This window comes from Pleurodeles waltl, chromosome 10 (genome assembly GCF_031143425.1).
Source record: "Pleurodeles waltl isolate 20211129_DDA chromosome 10, aPleWal1.hap1.20221129, whole genome shotgun sequence".
Classification (NCBI taxonomy): domain Eukaryota; kingdom Metazoa; phylum Chordata; class Amphibia; order Caudata; family Salamandridae; genus Pleurodeles; species Pleurodeles waltl.
In genome coordinates this window covers 473,658,458-473,684,240 of record NC_090449.1, presented here as the reverse complement: position 1 = coordinate 473,684,240, position 25,783 = coordinate 473,658,458, and the positions used below count along the sequence as shown (strand labels likewise).

At 46.1% G+C, this 25,783-nt stretch overlaps 1 protein-coding gene across 2 annotated transcripts in view; it reads left to right on the top strand.

Moving 5' to 3' along the window:
* The window catches only part of KCNH2 (potassium voltage-gated channel subfamily H member 2), a 1,485,214-nt gene that overhangs the window by 497,507 nt on the left and 961,924 nt on the right, over positions 1–25,783 (top strand). Inside the window, exon 1 of one of the 2 annotated variants that reach the window (XM_069210762.1) lies at positions 9,873–9,986. The exons of the other annotated variant lie outside the window; for it this stretch is intronic. Coding sequence (XP_069066863.1) covers positions 9,887–9,986 — 100 coding nt within the window. The 5' untranslated portion in view covers positions 9,873–9,886. Of the gene's footprint in view, positions 1–9,872; positions 9,987–25,783 lie in introns of those variants that run through there. 2 annotated transcript variants of the gene reach the window in all.

Below are 25,783 nucleotides of genomic sequence, written 5' to 3'. Positions count from 1 at the left end.
AAACTTTCCAGACCGCAGCTGTGGTGAGCGTTGAATGTTTTTGGAGAATGTCGTGAAGAATCATCAACCGGCGGCAAAGATATAGGCAAGTCAAAAAACTATTTTTCTATAGAAACTAGGTGCCATAATTACCTAGTGATGACTGTCACTAGGTAATATATCTGGTCACTTAAAAAAATCAAAGGTTACAGGAACGTTAAAGTTAGGCTCACATTTAAAAGTGCAGAACCAAAGAAGTTCACCTCTTATAGTGCTCCTCGCACTTCATTGTATATTTGCCCTGTGGAGGTGGAGGCCCCTGAAGCTGTGGGGGGGGCTCCACCACCACATTTAATTCTATCTTTGGCCCCATGAAGGTGGCACTCCTCAGGGCAGCGGGGGGAAGGAAGGTAGCCCTTCCCGGCATTTCATTCTGCATTAGCCCCAGGGGGGAGTGATACTCCCCGCCGCTGCGGGGGACCCCCTACATTTCAATCTATCTTTGACCCCTGGGAGGTGGTGGTCCTCGGGCTGTGTAGGGGCTGGGTAGCTCCCCGCATTTCCTTCTATCTTTGCCTCGGGAGGTGGCAGTCCACGGTGCTGTGGGGAGGCTGGGCGGCCCCCCTGCATTTCTTTGTATGTCTGCCACGGGGACATGGAGGTCACAGGGTTTGCAGGGGGCCGGGTACCCCTGTATTTCTTTGTATGTGTGTTTTGGGGGAGGTGGCGGCCCCCTGGGCTGCAGGGGGGTTGCGCCTCCCCCGCATATTATTCAAAGTTGGCTCTGGGAAGGTGGTGGTCTCAGGCCTTCAGTAAGCCCAGGAGGGGTGGTCCGTGCACCCCTCCTTATTTTTAGCATGCCCCCAGGACCTGGCCCATCCAGGGGCTTCATTAAAACAAGTGAGGGAGCCCAACCTTATTTTTTTATTTTTGCCTCTATGTGAAAATTAAAAGAAGAAAATGCTCTTGTGCTTTGAGGGGGTCCCCCTGGAACCCTGCACCAGACCCGAGTCCCAAGATGGCTGCCATCACTTTCTTGTTGAAGTGTTGGCTGCCAATCAGATCTCAGAACAAGATCGGGAGGGTTATATATATATATATATATATATATATATATATATATATATATATATATATATATATATATTTATATATATATATATACATACATTTTTTGGCAAAAGAGGCTGAAAGATAGCTAAAGCTGTCTCCAAGCCAGACCTAAAAAGAGCAGTTGAAAAGTTTGATACACATCAAACCCACAATGTCCTTCCACCTTCTGGGATTATAACATCTACATGCTACGTTTCTATGGGGAGAACCCAGGGAACTTCATGACTCTCCATTTTTACAATGTGGATAAACGAAGTCATTGGGGCACAAGTGCAGACACTAATACTCCAGCATGGTAACCTGTCCTTCAATGTCATCTAGCTCTGGTTCAACAGTGGGCATCTCAGTCGCTGACTCCACAGCAGCTAAGTTTCCAGTAGAAAAAAAAAGTAAATGTCCCCTTCACTGAAAATAAACAAAGCAAGCAAAGTCAATAGTTGATTTTTAGGGAGCCAAGAGTCTCAAACCCTCCTTATACCTGCCATTAGGTCACAGGTTCTGCTTGAATCGGAAGTACATAGTGCGTTAAATCACCGCACAGTAAGGGTCCTCCATTTTGACAGGAAAAACGGGGTAGAAGGAGCGGGCGAGAAAAGTGATAAGTCATACCTGAATCTGAAGCCACACTCAGGTTCCTGTGGTTATTCAGATTTCTCCCAAGGAAATTTGTAATACTGCTGTAATTCCGCAAACTTGAATTATCCTACTCAGAATATAGTTAATTGCGGGTGCAGGATTTCTGGTGGCCACCTGTGCGGAATCAGGAGGGAGTTCAGTTTACAAGACCAGTTGCGGACCTAACTGATCCACAGCATCATGTCTTTCACGTCAACTCATGTGATGTATCAGCATCCAGTACATGCTGGAGTAGAAAAGCTCGTAAGCCTACGTGCACTGTACACATCCATGTTATGTTATCAATGATGGCTAGTTAATCAAAATGTTGTGTTTAATTCCAAAACGCGTTTGCTTATTTGACAGGGTCAGAAGATTACCGCCAGACAAGGTAAATCATACTGAATATTTGCTACTTATACAAAGTTGTGCACTCGTGGAAAGAAAACGAAGTCTCTCCTAAGGAGGGACCCCATAAGTGGTGCAATAATACCACACGCAGATAATATTGATACAGCGATTGTGTGGCATTTAAAAGTGTGGATTACCACAGCAGTTCTCGTCCGTACCTTGAATTGGGGAGACGTCGGTAATATTGCGTGTTTTACCTGTTCCGAGCTGCAAAACTAAAAAAAAACTTTAAAAATTGTGTTTCCCCGGCACAAATTCCATTGTGTTTTACCTGCCTAAAATGGTGAGACAGGAAGGAGTTTGGTATTACCTCAAATCTTGTAACCTTTGATCAGAATGAGGGCCAAAATCTTGTTGCCATACACATTTTCTTCCTCCTCCGTCTTTACGTTTCTTAATTATCAGTGTTTGTCTCTCTTGCTCTATCACGTGACATGGAAGACTGCCCCAAGATTTGAGAAAGACAGTCAAGTTACGAGTAACATGCTTCCTGCTCTGCGGCTGTTCCAGGACATGCTCTTGGAATCTCCCCTCGTCAGCCCTTTCATTTCTGGACGCACAGTGCCGGGGGGTAGGAATCTAGTGCATATCACATCAGGGCTCTTTGAACATACGCACAAGCCAACGCCACGCCGTGCAGTATCTGTGGACAGAACGCAGCACGAGTGCTTTTGGGAAACTGGAATTCCTGCCTTATTCCTCATGTCGCCACAGTATTGCAAACACCTCACCCTGAGCTTGCGGTTCACATTTTTGAAACGCACTGCACTTATTTTGGGCGTGCTAGGTTGGTACCCTGCAGCAAGGTTGCAGATCTCTCAAACATAGTCGGGAGAAGGTATTACTTTCATTGACTTCTTGAAACAGAGGCAATTTCAGGGGGGAGGGAGCCAAATTAAAGCCATATTTGACTTAAAAAATCGGGAGTCTCCCAGAAGAATCGGATCTGCTGGCATGTGTGAGGCAGTAGTGGCTTGCAGCGCTTTGTAGGAGTGGCGCTTTATTGCCGCCACCACAGCAACGCTCCTCTGCTGGCTCCCAGCCAGCCCTGCAGCCAATCCCAGCACTGCTGTCATGCTGAAGGCAGCATGACAGCAGCGTTCGGATTGGCCAGAGACCCAGCCAGGGCGCTCTCAGGCAGACTGGGAGCCTGAGCCTGCTCTCTCCTGCCCAGTAACACATTTCAGGTTGGAGAGAGCCCAGTGCGCATGTGTGTTTGGCCTGCCCAAGATGACCGGCCAAACATACATGGTCACTGAGCACTCCCCCTCTGTCCCCGTCATAGCCTGTGGCCCGTCTCTTTTATTACAAAATGATAATAAAAGTAGTTTATTATCGTTTTATAGCAAAAGGTTTGCATCTGCTGCTGCTGATGGGGGGGCAACGCTCCTTCACCATAGTGTTGTGTCATGCCTCGTGTGAGGTCTCCAAACTGTGCTATAATCTGAATAGGCACAGTGACAGAGTTACTGACATTCAAAGTAGAAAAGGAGGACCTGCTGCATACTGAGAGGGAAACATGGCCGGGCAGGACACAATTCCTAAAAAAAGAACCGGAGGACTCACCAAATTAGGAACTATACAAGTGACATCATGGGGCATGACATCACAGCGTATGACATCACAGAGCGTGACTTCACAGCATGTGACATCACAGGCAGTGATATCAGATCTTAAGACCTCATAAATGTTCTGCAGGTCCATCATGAGTACACTTGAGCAAATTAAGAGATTTAAAACGTGAAAGCTGATAAGTACTTAAGGCTATGACTTGAGATCACTGTTTGAAGAAATTAACAGCCCAAATGCAAATGAAGTTTGGCGTCTGATAAAAAAACTGCTGACAAACCACTTAAAATGCTAGAAACTGCAATTGTGACTATGAAAACTGTAAAACGTAGCAACCTACTTAATATACCACTATTATATAGACTGACAAATATTAATAATTTGACCATTTAAAAAAAGTCAGGTTGCACACTGTATTTGGTATTCTGAGCATGGTGAACAATATTCTGCACAGATACTAGTACAGACCTTAAAATATGACACTGTATTTCAAAGTGACAGAGTAAGGCCTATGAGATTTATGAACATTAGCAAAGAAAGATGTGCAACAATAAGGTTTGTAAGGCATGAGAACAAGCTATTACATAGCCCAGCATCTACCAAGTCCTGCTAGCAGACAGTCAAAGGCACCCTGTGCTACACCTAAGGCCTGATTGTAAATGATCTCCATACCCTGATTCATGACCCCAGAGTCTCACACCTTAGTTTTCAAAAGACCTGTGCAACCTGGACACTAGCACTGCTGTGTACGCGGATGAAAGAAAGGGGTTATTAAAAGATATATGAGGACTGTGTAGTTCAATTTGCTGCTTTGTCTTGGAGCAGAGGGGGTGGTGGCATTAAGGGAGTAGCCATAAAATCAATAGGCTTCCCCACTTTGAACAAAATTGTTCAAATGATGGCACCAAGTAAGTGAAAATGAACCTCACCAGAAGAGCTCCTTCGCCCCTTTTATCCAAGCATCCTTCCACCTTTTTGTCCACCCACTCATATTTATTTAACATTTACAGTCTGTCACTCATTCATATTTTAAACTATAATTCACAATTTCACCATCCCCTCCATGCATTATACATTCTCTTGTCCATTTCTACATCCATCATCGATCCACCCATACATCCATTCTTTGATCTACCATTCGATCAATAAAGCCTTTCATCCATCAATTGATCCTCTTGTACATCCACCGATCTCTAAGAATTCCACTTACTCTGACGTCCATGCATCCTCTCAGATTTCCAGTTACTCTGCGATCCATCCACTCAACTCCCCATACTTCCATTTACCCAGCAATCCATACCTCCACCATTCCTTATTCACCACTCTTTGATCCAACCATCTTTCAACCACTCATACCTCTTTCTTTTCTTTTTCTATCTATCCATCATTCTTTTTTCAGTACAGCTTTACATATGAGCTATTATGCACCAAGGTGTAGAAAGAAGAGACCTATTAGGAACCCCACACCCTCTATAGCAGCTAAAGCATGGGTTGACGCCACCTATGGGTGGAATGCACCTCACTCCAAGCCCTGGGTTGATAGACAGAATCTTTGTACTGCTACTTATGAACATGCATAAATATAGGTGGGCGAGCCAAAACATTAACAGTGAAAGCAAAGCCAAACCTGAGCCAAGGATGTGGTCTGGCCCTATGAGGCCATGCGCAATCCAAGCAATGAAAACATTTGCCATGTAAAGCCTACAACACACATCATGTAAAAATATGATTCCTCTTTAAACTGAAAAAAAAGTGCATTTCTATAACGTGCCTAGCCGTTTCTCTACATTGAGTGTTAGGAAAAGTGCTCATTTTTAAACATGAACTTTGAAACATTCCTCCTCCGATGACAATGCCACTAGTGAAATAAGAGGCAAGTAGATTGTCATGCGTACCCTATATGTTTCTTACATTCTTTGGACACATGCGACAAGACAATAAACTATTCAATCAAACACAAGAGAGGAGTGTCTACAGCATGCATCCTAAATGTGTGTATTTTAAGATTGTCTCGTGATAATGAAGATAAAAAAGCGTGGTCTAGGACTAGGCAGGCCTAGGACACTGCATGCATTTGTGTTTGCTACAGGCAATGTTTGTGTCAATATTAGGGAAATAAACAGTAAAAACCTGCTCGTCTGGTCATAAAACATGGAGGTCTTAAACCTGGAATTGAAGCACTAATCCACCTGTTAATAGAGTTTTAACACACTAGAAATGCACATTTCTTTCAAAAGAAAGAGGTCCTCTGTGGGTACAGAGAGCTGGACTCCTCTACGACTCCCAACAAGCACTGTTTTTCTCTTTGATTTTTGATTTAAACAACATGCTATTGTTTTCAATCAAAAACATAAAGCGATAGCTGGCAGGATACATTACAAATAATGAATAATGAACTATGACATACATAGTAAATAGATTAAATACTATTTTTTAAAATTTTTATATACAGGAGCAAAGAAGAATACATAGAGTGTGTATGAAAAAGGGAGAATAGATCACAATCACACATTTATTCTATACATTCAGTATAACTTCTCACTTAAATATATTTACTTTTGTGCTAGTGCAGTCATTTGTTGAATATCATAAGTTGTACATTGAAATGCACTAGATCCACCTGTAACCTAATGTTAGAAATGGGGTCTTTGGTGGGCAGTCAGGTTACCCCCTGTCCAAGCAAGGACCCTCACTCTAGTCAGGGTAAGCCACACACAATCCAAATTATCCTGTGCCCACCCTCTGGTTTGGAGTGGAAAATCTCCGCAAAGGGCCGCAGGAGGAGGAGATGTGTGGAAAAATGGGGTGTGCGTCGGTTTTGCCCCTTCACACACGGACTTGCGTCGTTATTTTTCAAGCGGGGAAGACGTGCGTCATTTTCCGGCGCGCGGACAGTCTCCTTCTGTGGGTCGTGGGATTACCAGATGTACTGGGGTCTGTGCGTGGAATCCTGGGCTTGTTACCCGGTTGCGCGTCGTTCCGGTGGGCTGTGCGTGAAATTTTCTCCCTCACGCCAGGCGTTACATCGAAGTTCCAGGTCGCACCGCAGGCGTCGCGTCGATCTTTTCCTTGCGGGGTCGAGCGTCTTTCCGGATCGGCATGCAGTGAATTTTTCACCGCTGAGCAAGCTGTGCGTCGAATCTTTCGCCGCACAAGGCATCCAGTTGAAAGATGGAAGTCTTTTTGGTCCTGAGACTTCAGGAAACAGGAGGCAAGCTCTATCCAAGCCCTTGGAGAGCATTTCTGCAGCAAGGCAAGAGTTCAGCAAGGCAGCAGGCCAACAGCAAGGCAGCAGTCCTTTGTAGAAAGCAGTCAGGTGAGTCCTTTGAGCAGCCAGGCAGTTTTTCTTGGCAGGGTGCAGGTTCTGGTTCAGGTTTCTTCTCCAGCACATGTCTGAGGTGGTAGAGCAGAGGCCCTGTTTTATACCCAAATGTGCCTTTGAAGTGGGGGAGACTTCAAAGAGTGGCTTAAAAGCGCACCAGGTTCCCTTTCAGTTTAATCCTGTCTGCCAGGGTCCCAGTAGGGGTGTGGCAGTCCTTTGTGTCAGAGCAGGCCCTCCACCCTCCCAGCCCAGGAAGACCCATTCAAAATGCTGATGTATGCAAGTGAGGCTGAGTACCCTGTGTTTGGGGTGTATCTGAGTGAATGCACAAGGAGCTGTCAACTATACCCAGCCAGACGTGGATTGTAAGGCACAGAAAGATTTAAGTGCAAAGAAATGCTCACTTTCTAAAAGTGGCATTTCTAGAATAGTAATATTAAATCCAACTTCACCAGTCAGCTGGATTTTGTATTACCATTCTGGCCATACTAAATATAACCTCCCTGCTCCTTTCAGATCAGCAGCTACCACTTCAATAATGTATGAGGGCAGCCCCAATGTTAGCCTATGAAGGGAGCAGGCCTCACAGTAGTGTAAAAACGAATGTAGGAGTTTTACACTACCAGGACATGTAAACTACACAGGTATATGTCCTGCCTTTTACCCACACAACACCCTGCTCTAGGGGTTACCTAGGGCACATATTAGAGGTGACTTATGTGTAGAAAAAGGGGAGTTTTAGGCTTGGCAAGTACATTTAAATGCCAAGTCGAATTGGCAGTGAAACTGCACACACAGGCCTTGCAATGGCAGGCCTGGGACAAGGTAAAGGGCCTACTTGAGTGGGTGGCACAACCAGTGCTGCAGGCCCACTATTAGCATTTCATCTACAGGCCCTAGGCACATACAGTGCATATTACTAAGGACATATAAGTAGATTAAATGGTCCAATTGGGTATGATCCAAAGTTACCATGTTTAAAGGGAGAGAGCATATGCACTTTAGCACTGGTTAGCAGTGGTAAAGTGCGCAGAGTCTAAAAGTCAGCAAAAAGAGAGTACAAAAAGTGGAGGGAGGCAGGCAAAAAGTTAGGGGTGACCACTCTAAGACATGTCAGGTCTAACACCTAAATATACTCAGAAAGAAGGATGTGCTGGCACTAGCTCCTCTTGTTCTGCATCTCTCTCATAACCACAGTGAGTAGTCAGGATGCCCCCACTAACAGAATTTCATCAGTGCCTAATTTGTGCTGGTGATTACAGGAGATTGGCACCAGGCCTCATTTTTGGGGACTGGGACTTCATTTTCATCATCAGACTTTGAGCCAAAGCAAGGGAGAAAAAATGTGAGGAAAGATGGAGAGAGAGAAACATATGAAAATGATAAAATGAAACAGTTCTGGATACAAATGAACCTGCAAGAGAAAGTTAAAAACAAGCTGAGTGGTGAGGTGGAGGAATGCAGCATAAGTTACAATCAACACTCATCAGCCACCATGTTTGGCAACTCCAGCTTTCAGCAGTGCCGGCAACCAGCTCCTTAGGGAGGCTTTGGCTATTTACACGTGTGTTTTCAACAAATTAAGTACTTTGAACTATTCAGGAACTATACAAACTATACACCAGCGCCCAGAGAACACTGCCATAACCCCCCTCACAGCTATAACACACAAAGGGCTGCCGACTGACCTTCAGCTGCCACTCTCAATGTCCAATTGAGAGCACTTGATTTTGCAAAGAGACCACGTCACGCCTCTGGAAAACATTCACACGTAGTAGTGATATTGTGACATTCCCAGTGGGATCTTATTCTGTATGCATACTTTTCCATAGCTGAGAAGTTCACACAAGGGCATAGGATCCCCTGTACAAAATCAAGTTTCATGTTTTTTTTTCTTCCACTATTATAATATCTACAACCCCTGAGGAGAAATCCCTTTCCCTGCACATCCAGGTAATCTGAGCTAGCTACGTTCCACTTCTCACCATAGAAGGGGAGTTCTGTGATCAGCCCTTAGCTGTAGCAAGTCTCCAGGGCTGAAATCGAAAGGAGAGGCGTTTGTAACTGCCAACAGTTGTAGCAGGTAGCCTGGTCTTTATGTGGGCCGGATCTTACTGGTGCTCAGCACCAGTAGTTCTAAAAAGCAGGTGTTGAGATGGGTCCCTATCGGGCTCTCCATTTTTGTCCTCACCCTCCAGGTGAAAACAAAAATCTTAACTCTACAGCAGTACCACCCTTCACTGCCTTTGATGTAACTTCAGAGAGTCGTTATAGTTACTTTAGTCTCATCATTACACAACTGAAACATTTTCAATGTTAAATACAACAGAGCCATTGTTGTACTTATTTATGTTATGCTACTAAGAACCCCAGTCGAAGCCAATAGTCCTGGCGTGTTGCAGGTGTAATGTTACTTGTTGTATTATATATCTGTGTGCAAGTCGGCCATAAACATATGACAGAATTTTCCTTTGTGAATAGGTCCCCTAGTACTTTGCCGTGTCGTGCCCAGTGCTCTTGGCCTTACCCACGACTTCACTGTTTCAGGCTCAACGCCTTCTGGTGGACCCTTCCTCTCGATAAACTCACGGTTGGCTCGCGACATCTCGGCCACTCCAGGGGCTGGGGATAACCAGGGACAACCGAAGCTAATTGGGGAACAAGCTTCACGTGCGCACATCCCGCCATCGGCAGCGAGGCCACTGTGATGTCACCGCACTTAGCACAAGTGCCCTGACACACACAGTCATTAACATTCCTCCTGGCTGAGTTCAGCTCGGGGTCACCGTCGGAGCTGGGAGGCCTCCTTTGAGCATCCGTAGCCTGCCATTGGCAGCGCCCAAGTGGTTCTTGGGTTGAAATGTCAGCGCACATGGCATGGTGCCAACTGCCCAGTGCGATGCCGACCAGAAGCGATGGAAGGGATGCCTGAGAAGCAACGTCCAGTGTCCCGCCGAGAAAAAGAACCCAGAGAGAGGTGAGTCTGAGGTCCGCGGGACCCGACACTACATAAAGGCCGACAGCAGAACCCCGCATCTGCGCAACATCCTCAGAGGGCTGGGAAAGAAAGACTCGAGCGCCCATAGAGAGGGGTCTGCATGGTGGCGCAAGAACAGGCGTCATTGGATACATAGAGAGATGGGCAAGGAAGTCTGTAGCACACAACTATAGAATGCACGCAGCACGGAAAGGGGCACCACGTGCCCTCAGAATCGGGTCCAGGCGGACAAGCGGGATCAGGCCTCTTCACTCTTAAGGAGAGGGTCTTGCATTGGTAAGCAACAAGCAACCCATGAGCAGCGGCGAAGCTTGGTCAGTATGATTGAAGGGGGTGGGGGTTGGGGTTCGTTAGCTTCAGATTTCCCGACAGTCACACTGGCACGTGATGTTAAAATACATTGTACGACAAGCAAGGTGCACGAGAGTGGCTTAAGAGGCAGTGGAAAGGGAGCAGAATGATGATTGGTAGGTGTACTAAGTGAGAGAATGTGCATTATTTTGTGAAATAACCAACATTTTTGGAGTCTTTCTTAACAGAGAGAGGGAGAGAGTGCGTGTGTATGTTTTTTCTGTGTGTGTAAAATCTCTTGGTGAAATCCAACAGACACCTCATCCAACTATCACAAAATAGATTTATTAGGGGGGGGTGTAACACTCCCCTCCCATCTGAAGCTACACCCCTGCCCATGGGCCATCGAGGTAGCCATTGGAGAACTCATAAAGAGGCGGACCCAGGGTCGTGGACAAGAGTTTTCATAGAGCAAGGGATCGGTGGGGGAGGGAGGCCCGGGCAAGCCAGATCATTCCAGGTACAATGAGGGAGACAGGACTGGCCTAGTAGCACACCTACAGGACGATGATTGGGGGCTCACAGCTCCCTTTCAGGGGCAATAGTAAGTAAGCAATATCTCTGCCTACATCTTCAGAGAGACAGGCATGAGCAGGCAGACACACACCTCGCCATCGGGGGCGGCTCCTTCGCAATGGCGAAAGAGCGTCACCCCCCCCTTGGTTGAGCCAGCAGCAGAAAAATAAAACAACAGTTCATTAACGTTTTATTTTTCTACTGCTGACTCAGCCAGCATGTGAAGGGAGGTGCAGGGCTGGGCCACGGGAGTGGGGAGGAAGAGAGAATGCACCTAAGTGGGCATGTGTGTTTTGCTGGCCATCTTAGGTTTCTCCAGCCCAGCTGTGTTGAACAGCCAGGCTGGAGTAACTGCACAGACCCCAGGGTTGTATCTGAGTAGCAGTCCAAGCTGCTCAGACCAATTCTGGTGCTGCTTTGATGCTGGGTGTAGCATGAAAGCATCGCCAGGATTGCTGGGGAACCTGTGCTGGTGCCCCATTGAATGCTGGGACACCACATCCAGGCAAGAGGAGCGAGAGGCGACAGGAGATGGGTGCATCATTGCGGAGGTAAGTTTTTTTTAATTTTTTTAATTATTTTTACCCCCTCCCCCCCCACTCTATCTCTGCCCCACCACACCTCTCCCCTTGAGATTTGTGGGAGCCACCACTGCTCTTATTACAGAAAAAGAGTCACTTGTGGTGGGAGGCCAGGTCTTTTAGTAAACATAAAGATGGGTCACGAAGCAGGAGATGGAACAGATCCCACCTACATAAGAACACACAATGGTGCATGACAGAGCTTAATTTGAAAATAAATAAGAGCTGTAATCCTTCTCAGCAGGCCACTAAGGCAGGTATTATTCATTTTTCAAGTATATTGAATTCTGAAAAACTCTGTTGTGCTCATCTCAAAATTAGATAAATAATACCACCATGTGTGGGCTTGTTGTAAGTTCTGGTGTTAACAGCACCGGCATCCACCGGCTCAAAAATAAGCACTGGCCAGTGAGCACTCAGACTGCCATTAACCTATTGGATTGGTAAACATGGAAGAGGGAATTAACTCATCACATATTCTCAATGGTACATATGATAGGGCTAAGACATAGCTCCCAATAACACTAGAGAGGGGAGGCTGAGTATGGCTAAGCAAGAACATCACTTGTAATAACCCAGCTGGGGTGCAGGAGGGAGTGAGGCGAGGCTCTTAATATGCTCTTAGAGGGATGAGCCTGGTGAGGAACGGGCTGGTCCTGCTACAACCTTAAAGTGAGTGCACATAATGCACCCTTTAATAACCCCACAGCGAGGGGCACATTGGGATGAGACTGTCGAAGAAAGCCAATGTACTCAAGGTGCAGGATCACCCCAAGCCCTGAGCATATGTGTGCCATTTACTGATTAGCTAAAATGGGCATCAGTGGGCATCCGAGCCCCAAAAGCCAATGAAGACTGAAGGTGTACGACAGATATTAGGCAACAGAGAACCAGCCTGAAATAGAAGTAATAGGTAATTATGCTAAATCATTTTTGTTGTTAATAATATTGTTCTTTTAATCAATGCAGTTGTATTATTATTATGATGATGATTATTATTATTATTATTATTATTTAATTTCAGTTTTGTATAGCGCCAGCAGCCTAATGGAAGTTCCGTAGGCAAACTAGTGGGCTCACGAGCTCAGGAATTAAACTCCTCTCCGGTTAAAGTTCGGTTGGATGCATTCTGTGGGTGGAGATTGTGCAGCCAGCAGAGGGAGGTTCTCCGTACACCTGTCTGTATTTGACCAATTCCGTGTGCCGGAAGCTTGGCGCGAATAAGCCTGTGCTGTATTCCTTGGATATTGGGGTCTTGTAGTACTGCTGGTAGTGCCAGATCTTTGTGTTAGAAGAGCTGCACTGATGCTGCCTTGGCTGCACATGTTGTTCCTACTTCTTGTGTGACTGAAGCTTTCACTGGTGCTGTACTGTTCTCTGTGTGTGGAATAAGCCCACACTGCTGCTGCCATACTGTGCTTTTAGCTGTATATATTCCCAGAGAGATGGACATATGTGCTTCTTATTTGTATTTCCTTTTTATTCAACGCCTGCTACACCAAAAGACACAATACAGAGGTTAAACCAAATAATAATTAAAAAACAAAGCACGAAGCACGAAGTACAAGAAGCAAGAATCAACAAAGCCAGTTAATCAGTATTTATCCTATATCAGTGGTAGTCCTGTATGGCAAGCTCCAGCCATCATATGGCTAGGTACGGCCTCAATACTCATAGTACACCTACATATGCTGTGGTATGACTGACATGTCAGACAAGCAACCTAATTTGTCCAGGAACTGCCATCACATGGCCATATATACACATGGTAGGTCGAGTGCACACTGATCTGAAGAGCTACTCATATTTCACACTGGCTGTCGACACTATGTAGTTATGGGTCGACACTATGTAGTTATGGTTCAGCCACATTTTGCACTGAAATAATTTTGTAGATTTGCATAGAATGTTGCCCCTCATTGACGGATCTACATCAAATTTGGCCCTCTTTTAGCCTAGTCAACCAAGGTATTGCATGACACATCGTTCTGCACGAATGAAAAAAATGGGGAAACGCCGTGAACGACGACTCCGTAACAAAGAAGTCGTGGTTAACGAAAGTGGAACAACGCTTTCTTAACCACAACTTCGTCCTTTTTTGCCTTAACCATGCATGTGCTTAACAACGCACATGAGTGGTTAGGGCACAGAACAAGGGAGTCGGCTGAGGAAGACGACGCGATGAGTCAGGTAAGTGGGGTGGGGGTTTGGGGTTTTAGTTTTAGGGGCGGGGGGTCGGGGTATTTTTAGTTTTAGGGGCGAGGGTTGGGGTTTTAGTTTTAGGGGAGGGGGTGGGGGTGGGGGGTCAGGGTATTTTTTGTTTTAGGGGGCGGGGCAGGGGTGGGGGGGTTGGGGTTTTAGTTTTAGGGGCGGGGTGGGGGGATGAGGTTTTAGTTTTAGGGGAGGGGGCGTCGGGGCGGGGGTGGGAGGGGAGGGATATTTTTAGTTTTAGGGGCGGGCTGGGGGTTGGGGTTTTAGTTTTAGGGGTGGGGTGGGGGGTCGGGGTAGTTTTAGTTTTAGGGGTGGGGTGGGGTTTGGGGTAGTTTTAGTTTTAGGGGCGGGTTGGGGGTTTTAGTTTTAGGGGCGGGTGGGGGTTGGGGTTTTAGCTTTAGGGGAGGGGCGGTTTAGGTTTAGGGCGGGGGAGGGAGGGGTTGGGTATTTTTTAGTTTTAGGGGCGAAGGTGGAGGGTTGGGGTATTTTTAGTTTTAGGGGTGGGGGTCGGACGGTTTAGGTTTGAGGGTTGGGGTATTTTTAGTTTTAGGAGCGGGGTGGGGGGTCGGGTATTTTTAGTATTTGGGGGCGGGGGGTCGGGGTGGTTTAGGTTTTTAGGGGTGGGGGGATTGGGGTGGTTTTGGTTTTAGGGGTGGGGGTTGGGTTGGTTTTAGGTTTTAGGGGCGGGGTGAGGGATTGTGATAATTTTAGGGGTGGGGGTTGGGGTGGTTTTAGGTTTTAGGGGTGGGTTGGGTAATTTTAGGGGCGGGGTTGGGGTTTTTTAGGTTTTAAGGTGGGGTGGGGGGCTCGGGGTAGTTTTAGGGGCGGGGTGGTTTTAGGTTTTAGGGTTGGGGGTTGAGGTAGTTTAGGTTTTAGAGATGGGGTGGGGCGGGTTGTTTTAGGGGTGGGGGTTGGGGTGATTTTAGGTTTTAGGGGTGGGTTGGGGGGTCAGGTAATTTTAGGGGCGGGGTGGGAGGGTTGGGTTTAGATTTTAGGGGCAGGGTGGGGGGCTCGGGGTAGTTGTAGGGGCGGGGTGGTTTTAGGTTTAAGGGGTGGGGGTTGGGGTACTTTAGGTTTCAGGGATGGGGTGGGGGTTGTTTTAGAGGCAGGGTGGGGGTCGCGGTAATTGTAGGGACGAGGTGGGAGGTTGGGGTAGTTTTAGGGGCAAGGGTGGGGGGTTGGCGTGGTTTTAGGTGAGGGGGTGGGGGGCTTGCGGTAATTTTAAGGGGTGGGGGGCCAGGGGGGACGCAGGCTGGAACCATGCATGCCTATCACTAATGCCTTTACCAGGAATGCCTTTACAACGAAAAATCGTTGTTAAGGCATTCGTAGTATAGGCATTAGTGGTAACAACATAGTCGTTGTTCCGACCTCGTTGTTCAGGCATGCGTTGTTCCAGCATGCGTGGTTCCGACATACATTAAAAAAAAATGTGCACAAAAAAAGTGATTTCCTGTTTTAACATCCTATTTTGCTTGTAGCAACAGCCAGAACCACTGACCAGATTTGTACTAAAGTTGGCATGAAAATATAACATTATTCAGACAGCATTCTTTTGTTGGTTTGATATAAATCTGTTCAGTAGTTTTTGAGGTAATGAAGTTTGAAAAGGGGTGCTTCGTGAACCTGAAAGGGTTAACACTTTTCTATATCTTGTCGGTTGGAAAGACATTTGTTGATTTGCTTATAACTTTGACACTGTTCGGCAAATGTGTATGAAATGCGGTAGACATCTCAAGTAAGTTGAAATTTCTCTTGTTATTTTCAAATTCATGGAGATTCATCAAGCGGAGGCCAGTTAAAAGAGTGGGCACAAGAGTTAATTTGTTAATAAGTTTGGCCCAATGTCATGACTCTGGACAAAATGTGGCAGAAGCTTGAAAGGATTCGTTTTCTATTAGTTTAATTTTGGTGCCAATCTATCCAGCGGTGACTAAAATAAACGTGTGGCAATAAAATATTAATTTTCTTATAGCCTTGGTGCTCTTTGATAAATTTGTATCAAACGTGACAGTCAATTAGCAAATTACATCAAGCACAGGTATTTCAGGGATTGTTTTCATTCAATGGGGGGATAAGTATAGGAGGGATGAGGTAAAATATTTTTATTTTACTACTAATTGTGGCAACATTTGGTGAAACTCCACAACCGTTGGCGATAACTAGCTACTTTAAGCCTCCGCTTCATATGTTAAGGATGTCCATACCCACGGAGGTGCAGGCAGTTAAAGTGTTGGGTCAAAAAAGTGTGTATTTGCTCATAACATTGGCCCTATGTGATGTGCATGACACATCTGGACAAAATATGCCAGATACTTCAAAGGATTGCATTTTTTAGATATTTTTCTTTATTTTCAATTATCACAGCCTCTTACAATATCAAATAGGAGACATTTCAATGTAGCTTTTGCGTTTGTGGAGCACCAGCAAGCTGTGCTGTCAAGGCATAGTAGGTTATTCCTCAAGTTCGTAGGAATTATCAACATTTAGCCAGTTTCAGATACAATTATGCAACAAATAACTTAACCATCTTGAAAAACACCCCCAGCAACCTTCCCTCTCTCATTTGATACTGTGCTTTATACATTCTAGAAAGGAATATAACATTCATTTCCTCTCCATATAACCATTGGAGGTAAATCACCAGGCCCATTTAGAGTACAGCAATATACCACTGATCACCCAATCTATGCGGGTTGCCCTCACTTGTATAACAAACACATCACCCCTGTATCCCATAGTTGGTTTATTACTATTGTGGGCCATCCTCCCAAAGCGTAACCAACTCCTGTCCCACCATACCTCAAGAGAGAAGGTCTTCTGTTACCTTCTAATCCCTCCTTGTCCTTCTCATGTGCACCTCCGCTGTTTCTGCTCATACCAATAAATCTGTTCTCCAGACTTTTATCGTGGGTGGCTTAGCACTCAGCCAATGGATTGCAATGCACCTTTTTGCAACTTTAAGCCCCATCTGTGCAAACTTCCTGCTCAGTATGTTCTTGGCTTTATCTGATAGCCAAGCCAACAGGCACTGTTTTAGTGTATGTGTGACCTCCCATCCTGTTACTGTCTTAATATGAGTCAATATTTCTGCCCAGTAGATTTTAATTACTGAGCAGTTCCATATTACGTGAAGAAAGGCAGCGTTAATCTGCCTACATCTAACACACTGGGAGGAGCTGGTGGGATGTATGGTGTGTAACTGTTTCGGTGAGAGGTATGGCATGTGTACATAATTGTATTGGACCAATTTGATCTATGTATTAAGTGCAACTTTTTGTACTGCCTCATGTATTTTACCCCTCTCCTTGGTGGCAATGGGTTCCTCATTGGCCTGTTGCTATGTCTCTTACTGTTGGAGTGGCAGTATGCGCCTATCCAAAAGTAGGGCTCGATATATAAGTGTAGTTAATTTATGACCTCCTACCATGGCGATCTGCATTTGTACCATTTGTGAGGGTTTGCGGCCTCCGGAAACAAAGGCCACAACTCTCTCGCAATGGTGGCAAGTTTGGCATTTTGCAGGATCTGTCCTTTTCATAATCCAAAATGTGTCTGCAGCATCTTGGATAGTTATAAAGCATTCACCAGGGTATAAGTCATAAAGCATTGAACATTCCAGCTCCCTCCACATATGAGTAAACCTTGTTGGAGCTATTTGTGCAAATGGGCCCACGATCCACAAGTCAAAGGGACTCATTATGAGTTAGGCGGTCAGATGAGCTGACTGCCAAACTCACGGGGATGAGAAGACCGTTAACCCAATTGCCTCAGCCTCTGCCGTATTACGATGTTCCCACCAGGTTGACTGACAGGAACATCGTATTTCGACATTCGCGCCAGTCAGCCTGGTAGGAACAGTACTATGGTACTGGTCTGAACTCCCTTATGGGAGCCGAGGCCAATACCGTAGCACACCAGCATCCTCGGAATGCGCACTGTCTGCAAAGCAAAGCAGACAGTGCACATTCCGAGGGTGCTAGGCAGGGGGCCCCTGCACGGCCCATGCCAGAGGCAGTGCAGGGATCCTCCTGTGACACATTCCACAGGCTCTCTGCCAACCTTTCCATGGCAGTTGAACTGCCATGGAAAGGCTAACAGAAAGGGGACTCGTGCTCAGCATGGCAGTGCTGAACTCAGAGCCGCTGTGGCTGAGCACGAGTCTGATCAACGTCAGCCTGTCAGGAATCATGTTCCTGGTGGGAGGGGTAGTCTCCTGTCAGTCCAACTGCCAGGGCTGTAATGTGGTGGTCGGACCACGAAGAGTTCAGAGGTCCAACTGCCAGCATGAGTCTGGGGCCCTAAAGCTGGAGCATATGGCGCTCAATGGAGTATTTATTGCACCACTTGCTCCCACCAACTACACATGAAGCGGAATAGATGGGGTAATGTATTCGGGACACATGTACCCCTCATCAACAGTTCTCCATTCCCTCTCTGTTCCACATTCTCTTTAGTTTTGTCAGTCCAATTTTACATCTTTTACCTTCCCACAGCAATTGCACCAGTAGCTTATCTAATTCTTTAAATACCTGATGAGGTATTACATACACAGAGCTCTGTCGAGTATACAGACATCTGGCCAGGACAACCATTTTTATTAGGGCTATCTTTCCCATAAGAGACAGCTGCAATATGTTCCAAAAGTCTATGGATAGGTGAAGGTCTTGAATTTCACTGCCAATATTTTACTCATATGCCCGTTGTCTATCACAGGTGACATGGATACCTAGACAGTTAACATTATCTGTTTTTCATGGCATGCTTGTCCTCTGCAACTTGTCCGTAGGTACGGTTTGCCTCAGCCCTATTGGGAAGAAGGCAGATTTTGTGTTGTTCACTCATAATCTCTAAATTCCTCCATGATATTCAGGAGAATGGGAACTAAGTATTCTGGCTGGTGAAGGCATATTCCAACATTGTTGTCATACAGCAAGACAATGTTCTCGGTATGGCCCACTTGGATTCTCCATCCCCCCATCACCTGTTGAACACAGTAGGCCAGAGACTCAATTGCAAGAACAACTATCAGGGGTGATAGAAGGCATCCCTGTTGCATTCTACGTTGTTGGAGTAAGGTTACTAAAACATACCAACCCGTCCAGACTCTCGCAACAGGGCGAGTGTACAGTAACTGCACCAACCAGATGTAATCTGCAACCAGCCCCATGACGTCTAGTATCTGCCATATATAGTTCCAGCCTAGCACGTTTAATGTTTGCTCATTGTCTAGGAAGGCCACTGCATAGAGGTTGTCTGTCACCTCAGGAGCATGAAGAACGTGTCAAACGGCGGATATTACATAAAGTGTTCCTGCCTGGACTAAACCCCAATTGGTCTGTATGGACCAGCCACGGCAAGAATGACAGTAGCCCTGATGCCATGGCTAAGAAATGTTGAACCACAATCAGCATAGACTGTGGACAATAGGATCCATCTAGTGGGTCCTTTCCTGGTTTCGGGATCAATACTATGAGCGCTTCTCTCATAGAACATGGAAGCACCCCTCTCTCCAGTGCCTCTCTGTATACTAGCACTACTTTACCAATGTTCCTGCAAAAGACTCATAAAATTTCGCTTATAGTCCGTCTCCCCAGGTGACTTAGCTGTCTTCAGTGTCTTAATAGCACTTAACAGCTCCTGTGTAGTCAATGGGGCTCCCAGGACCTGCCGCTCCTTGTTCTTCAGGGGAAGCTGTAACCCAGCTAAAAAATCCGAAAGTTCGCGCAGGTCTGTTTTGTGGGGTGTCACATATATGCGCTGAAGGCGGACAGCAGAGACCTTGTTAATGGTCTTTTGTGTAGTGACAGTCCATCACAAAGGATTGTATTGTTATTGGTTCATTAACCCCTTAGCTGCTGGGCCTTTTCCCCCCCAGTGCTGAGCCCTTTTTTGGCTATTTGGGGTAGTTCGAGCTTAGGGCTTCATAACTTTTTGTCCACATAAGCTAACCACGCCAAATTTGCGTCCTTTTTTTCCAACATCCTAGGGATTCTAATGGTACCCAGAGTTTGTGGTTTCCCCTGGAGGAGACCAAGAAAATAGCCAAAATACAGTGAAATTTTTTTTTTTCTCCAAAAAAATGGGAAAAAAGGGATGCAGAAGAAGGCTTGTGGTTTTTTCCCTGAAAATGCCATCTTCTTTCTGGTGCTGAAATCACTATCTTCCCACCTTTCAGGAACGGGCAGACTTGAATCAGAAAACCACATTTTTCAACACAAATTTGGCATTTTACTGGGACATACCCCATTTTTACTATATTTGGTGCTTTCAGCCTCCTTCCAGTTAGTGACAGGAATGGGTGTGAAACCAATGCTGGATCCCGGAATGCTAAACATTTCTGAAAACTAGACAAAATTCTGAATTCAGCAAGGGGTCATTTGTGTAGATCCTACAAGGTTTTCCTACAGAAAATAACAGCTGAAATAAAAAAATATTGAAATTGAGCTGAAAACAACAGCCATTTTTCTTTATGTTTTACTCTGTAACTTTTTCCTGCGATGTCAGATTTCTGAAAGCAATATACCGTTTTGTCTGCTGGACTCTTCTGGTTGCGGGGATATAAAGGGCTTGTAGGTTCATCAAGAACCCTAGGTACCCAGAGCCAATAAATGAGCTGCACCCTGCAGTTGGTTTTCATTCTATACTGGGTATGCAGCAATTCATTTGCTGAAATATGAAGAGTGAAAAAGAGGTATCAAGAAAACCTTTGCATTTCCAAAATGGGATCAAGATAAGGTTTTGAGGAGCAGTGGTTATTTGCACATCGCTGAATTCCGAGGTGCCCATACTAGCATGTGAATTGCAGGGCATTTCTCAAATAGACGTCTTTTTTACACACTCTCTTATATTTGGAAGGAAAAAATGTAGAGAAAGATAAGGGGCAATAACACTTGTTTTGCTATTCTATGTTCCCCCAAGTCTCCTGATAAAAATGATACCTCACTTGTGTGGGTAGGCCTAGTGCCCGCGACAGGAAATGCCCCAAAACACAACATGGACACATCCTATTTTTTTTATAGAAAACTCAGCTGTTTTTTCCAAAGTGCCTACCTGTAGATTTTGGCCTCTAGCTCAGCCGGCACATAGGGAAACCTACCAAACCTGTGCATTTTTGAAAACTAGAGACCTAGGGGAATCCAAGATGGGGTGACTCGTGGGGCTCTGACCAGGTTATGTTACCCAGAATCCTTTGCAAACCTCAAAAAGTGGCTAAAAAAACAGGTTTTCCTCACATTTCGGTGACAGAAAGTTCTGGAATCTGAGAGGAGCCTCAAATTTCCTTCCACCCAGCGTTCCCCCAAGTCTCCCGATAAAAATGATACCTCACTTGTGTGGGTAGGCCTAGCGCCCGGGACAGGAAACGCCCCAAAGCGCAACGTGGACACATCCAAATTTTTGGAAGAAAACAGAGGTGTTTTTTGCGAAGTGCCTACCTGTAGATTTTGGCCTCTAGCTCAGCCGGCACCTAGGGAAACCTACCAAACCTGTGCATTTTTGAAAACTAGAGACCTAGGGGAATCCAAGGAGGGGTGACTTGCGGGGCTCGGACCAGGTTCTGTTACCCAGAATCCTTTGCAAACCTCAAAATTTGGCTAAAAAAACACATGTTCCTCACATTTCTGTGGCAGAAAGTTCTGGAATCTGAGAGGAGCCACAAATTTCCTTCCACCCAGCGTTCCCCCAAGTCTCCCAATAAAAATGATACCTCACTTGTGTGGGTAGGCCTAGCGCCTGCGACAGGAAACGCCCCAAAGCGCAACGTGGACACACACAAATTTTTGGAAGAAAACAGAGGTGTTTTTTGCGTAGTGCCTACCTGTAGATTTTGGCCTCTAGCTCAGCCGGCACCTAGGGAAACCTACCAAACCTGTGCATTTCTGAAAACTAGAGACCTAGGGGAATCCAAGGAGGGGTGACTTGTGGGGCTCGGACCAGGTTCTGTTACCCAGAATCCTTTGCAAACCTCAAAAAGTGGCTAAAAAAACACATGTTCCTCACATTTCTGTGGCAGAAAGTTCTGGAATCTGAGAGGAGCCACAAATTTCCTTCCACCCAGCGTTCCCCCAAGTCTCCCGATAAAAATGATACCTCACTTGTGTGGGTAGTCCTAGCGCCCGTGACAGGAAATGCCCCAAAACACAACGTGGACACATCACATTTTTTCATAGAAAACAGTGCCTACCTGTGGATTTTGGCCTCTAGCTCAGCCGGCACCTGGGGAAACCTAGCAAACCAGCACATTTTTGAAAACTAGAAACCCAGGGGAATCCAAGATGAGGTGACTTGTGGGGCTCGGACCAGGTTCTGTTACCCAGAATCCTTTGCAAACCTCAAAATGTGGCTAAAATAACACGCTTTCCTCACATTTCGGTGACAGAAAGTTCTGGAATCTGAGAGGAGCCACAAATTTCCTTCCACCCAGCGTTCCCCCAGGTCTCCCGATAAAAATGATACCTCACTTGTGTGGGTAGGCCTAGCGCCCGCGACAGGAAATGCCCCAAAACACAACGTGGACACATCACATTTTTTCATAGAAAACAGTGCCTACCTGTGGATTTTGGCCTCTAGCTCAGCCGGCACCTGGGGAAACCTAGCAAACCAGCACATTTTTGAAAACTAGAAACCCAGGGGAATCCAAGATGAGGTAACTTGTGGGGCTCGGACCAGGTTCTGTTACCCAGAATCCTTTGCAAACCTCAAAATGTGGCTAAAATAACACGTTTTCCTCACATTTCGGTGACAGAAAGTTCTGGAATCTGAGAGGAGCCACCAATTTCCTTCCACCCAGCATTCCCCCAAGTCTCCCGATAAATATGATACCTCACTTGTGTGGTTAGGCCTGGTGCCTGCGACAGGAATAGATCACACAACGGTCAATGTTGGTCCTTACGTGAGGCAGCTGTTGACCCTGGGGTGATCCATTCCTGACACAGGCACTAGGTGTAGGCACTCAAGTGGGGTAGTGTTTTTATCAGGACAGGTGAGGAGTCACTGGGTGGTAGGAATGTTGTGGATCCCAGCATATTCCTGTAGTTTGTGTGACAGAAATGCGAGAAAAATTGAGTTTTTTTTCAACATTTCAGCTTTGCAGGGTATTCTGGGTAAGAAAACTTTGGGGAATCCACACAAGTCACACCTCTGTGGACTCCCCCGAATGTCTAGTTTCCAGAAATGTTTGGGTTTAGTGTGTTTCTCTATATGGCCGCCGAATCCAGGACCAAAAACACAGGTGCCTGCCTTACAAAACCAGTTTGTTTTGCCATAGATAATTTTGATGTCTCCACAATATGATTTGGGTGGTGGAATTTGGGGCTAAACTAAATTGGGGAGCTCCCAAGAGAGCACTCTCTCTCTGCTTGCCGCCGCATTCACCTGCTCTCTGGGTTGGCCTAACCCACTATTACCCAGTTGCACGAACAGCTTGCGAAGGGACAGCAGGACTGTCCTCATCACCTCCCTCATAATGTACTGGAAGAGGAGTTATCGAATGGGACTCCTCTGACTGAAAAATCACTCCCAGAGTCTGCGCCATTGTCCTATCCCTCAGATGCTGTCTCAGTATCTGATGTCTCAGTCTCTGATCCTATGTCAGAGCGGTCCTCTATAACCCGAGTGCAGGCAGCAGTCATCCATCAAGATGCCATCTCTGCTATTGGCTAAACTGTTGCTCTAAAACACTAGCCTACGTAGACAGTCACAAAATCGATGGTGTGTGAGATACGTGCAACAATAGAGGCCACCTTACCTGCGCTTCTTCCCTCAATCAGCACGTACTTTCAAGACACTCAAAAAACACTTGTCACATACCATTCATCACAGTCTTTAGCACCTCCTGCGCCCAGTCCAACAATCATTATTGGTGCTCCCACTCCCTCCTCCTCGGATTCCCTCATTACCACCCAGCAAAAGTGCCCTTCATCTCTCCATAGACTTTACTAATGTACTCAGCTATTTACATAAAATACAGATTTGCTCTTTGCAGTAGGCACATAAACCTTCTGCGCTTCTTTATGGCACTAAAACTGCCACTAGACAAGTCGGACCCTTTTCCCCCCAGGGAAACCACACACATATTGACAAAAGTGATATATATATGACAGCCAACCACCTGAAACTCAACTCAAGCAAAACCGAAATAATCCTCTTTGGCCCACACAAAAACACCTGGGAACCCTCATGGTGGCCCACCAAGTTAGGCCCTGCACCCACCCCGCCAACCACGCACGCAACCTCAGCATCATCCTAGACTCCTCCCCCTCGATGACCCAACAAATCAACGCTCTCACCTCCTCATGCTTCAACACACTCCGTATACTGAAAAACATTCAAATGGATCCCCACAGAGACCAGAAAAACTGTCACTTACGCACTCATCAGCAGCAGGCTTGATTACGGAAACGCCCTCTACGCCGGCAGCACTCTAAAACTCAAGCGCAAACTACACGCATCCAGAACTCAGCAGCACGACTCATCCTCGACCTCCGCCGACACAAACACATCTCTCCACACCTCAAATCCCTCCACTGGCTCCCCATTGACAAAAGGATCACCTTCAAGATCCTCATCCTCGCACACAAATCACTCCACAACACAGGCCCTGCCTACCTCAACGAGAGTCACCTTCCACACCCCCACACGAAACGTCCGCTCAGCTGACCTCTCTCTCACCTCTGTCCCCCGCATCAAACACACCACCACCGGGGGCAGATCCTTCTCCTACCTTGCACCCAAAACCTGGAACGCCCTCACAACCCACCTTCGCAAGACCCAAAACCTACTTCTTTTCAGGAAGGGCCTCAAAACCTGGCTTTTCGAACAGTGAACCTCCCAGCCCCTTTCCCTCTCCCCGCCCCCCCGAGCGCCTTGAGACCCTCACGGGTGAGTAGCGCGCTTTATAAATCTCTCTGATTGATATAGATCTACCTCTATACTGTATATATATATATCTATCTACATAGATATATGTACCTAGATCTATATATATATATATTTTTTTAGTTGTTGTATGGTTTCTTTGGGGGCCAAAACCCTACAACATCTAAAAATAAATACGGGCCACCCCCTGTCATTTTATTTTATTTTTTTTATTTTTGGAAAAAAAAAATTCCCCTGGGGGGGGGGCCGCCCCCCCAAAGTGAAATCCCTGGCATCTAGTGGTGTTTCCTGGCCCCCGATCACAGCACAGGAAACACTTTCAGAAGGCCTCGTAAGAAAGGGGAGACCCTCCCCTTTCTTACGAGGCCTTCTGAAACTGTTTCTGGCCCCCGATCACAGCTGGGCTGCGATCGGGGGCCAGGAAACACTTTCAGGAAGTCCTCGTAAGAAAGGGGAGACTCTCCCCTTTCTTACGAGGCCTTCCCGAACGTGGGAAAGGCCGTTTTCCCCATCAAAGCAGGAAGCGGCCGCAAGGCTGCTTCCTGCTTTGATGGGGAAAACACCTTTGAAAAAAAAATTTGAAACACCTTTGAAACGTCAGCGCGCCTCGCGGCGCGCTGACATCACAAAGGGGCGGGTGGGGTGCGGGGGGAGACACGGAAGCTTCCGTGTCTCCCGGGGGAAGGTTTTAAAAAAAAAAAAAATGTATTAATACCCTTCCTGGTGTCGCCCACTGGTCGTGACCCGCACCAGGGAGGGTGTGTGGGCGTCGGCCAGTGGCCGACGCCCGCACCCAACAGGTTAAGTTTTGTGGCAATTCCTTTAAAGAAAGGAGGGAAATTAAACAGAGAGGCAATAAGATTTCAATTTGCGTATAACTTTAGTGCTGTTTGAAGAATGTCCATTAAATGTGGCAGACAGTTAGTAAGTCAGCTCGTGCTTGTGTTTCTGGTTTTATGCAGACCCAATGGGAGAGGGGTAGAATGAAAGGAAGAGTGAAAACGAATTTGATTTACTAACAACTTTCACACTGTCTGCTAGATTTGCACTACATTTGACAAAGCCTTACCATGTTTAGCATACTCTTTTTTTGTCAGTTTTATGCAAGCCCATCAATGGGGATGAAAGAAGTGATCTTCTGTTATTAAAATTTCCACTGCTTAACCTACATAATTAAAAAGAAAATCTTTTTATTAAAAAACGAAACCGCCATTGTAAAATATAGCAGACAGCAATAAA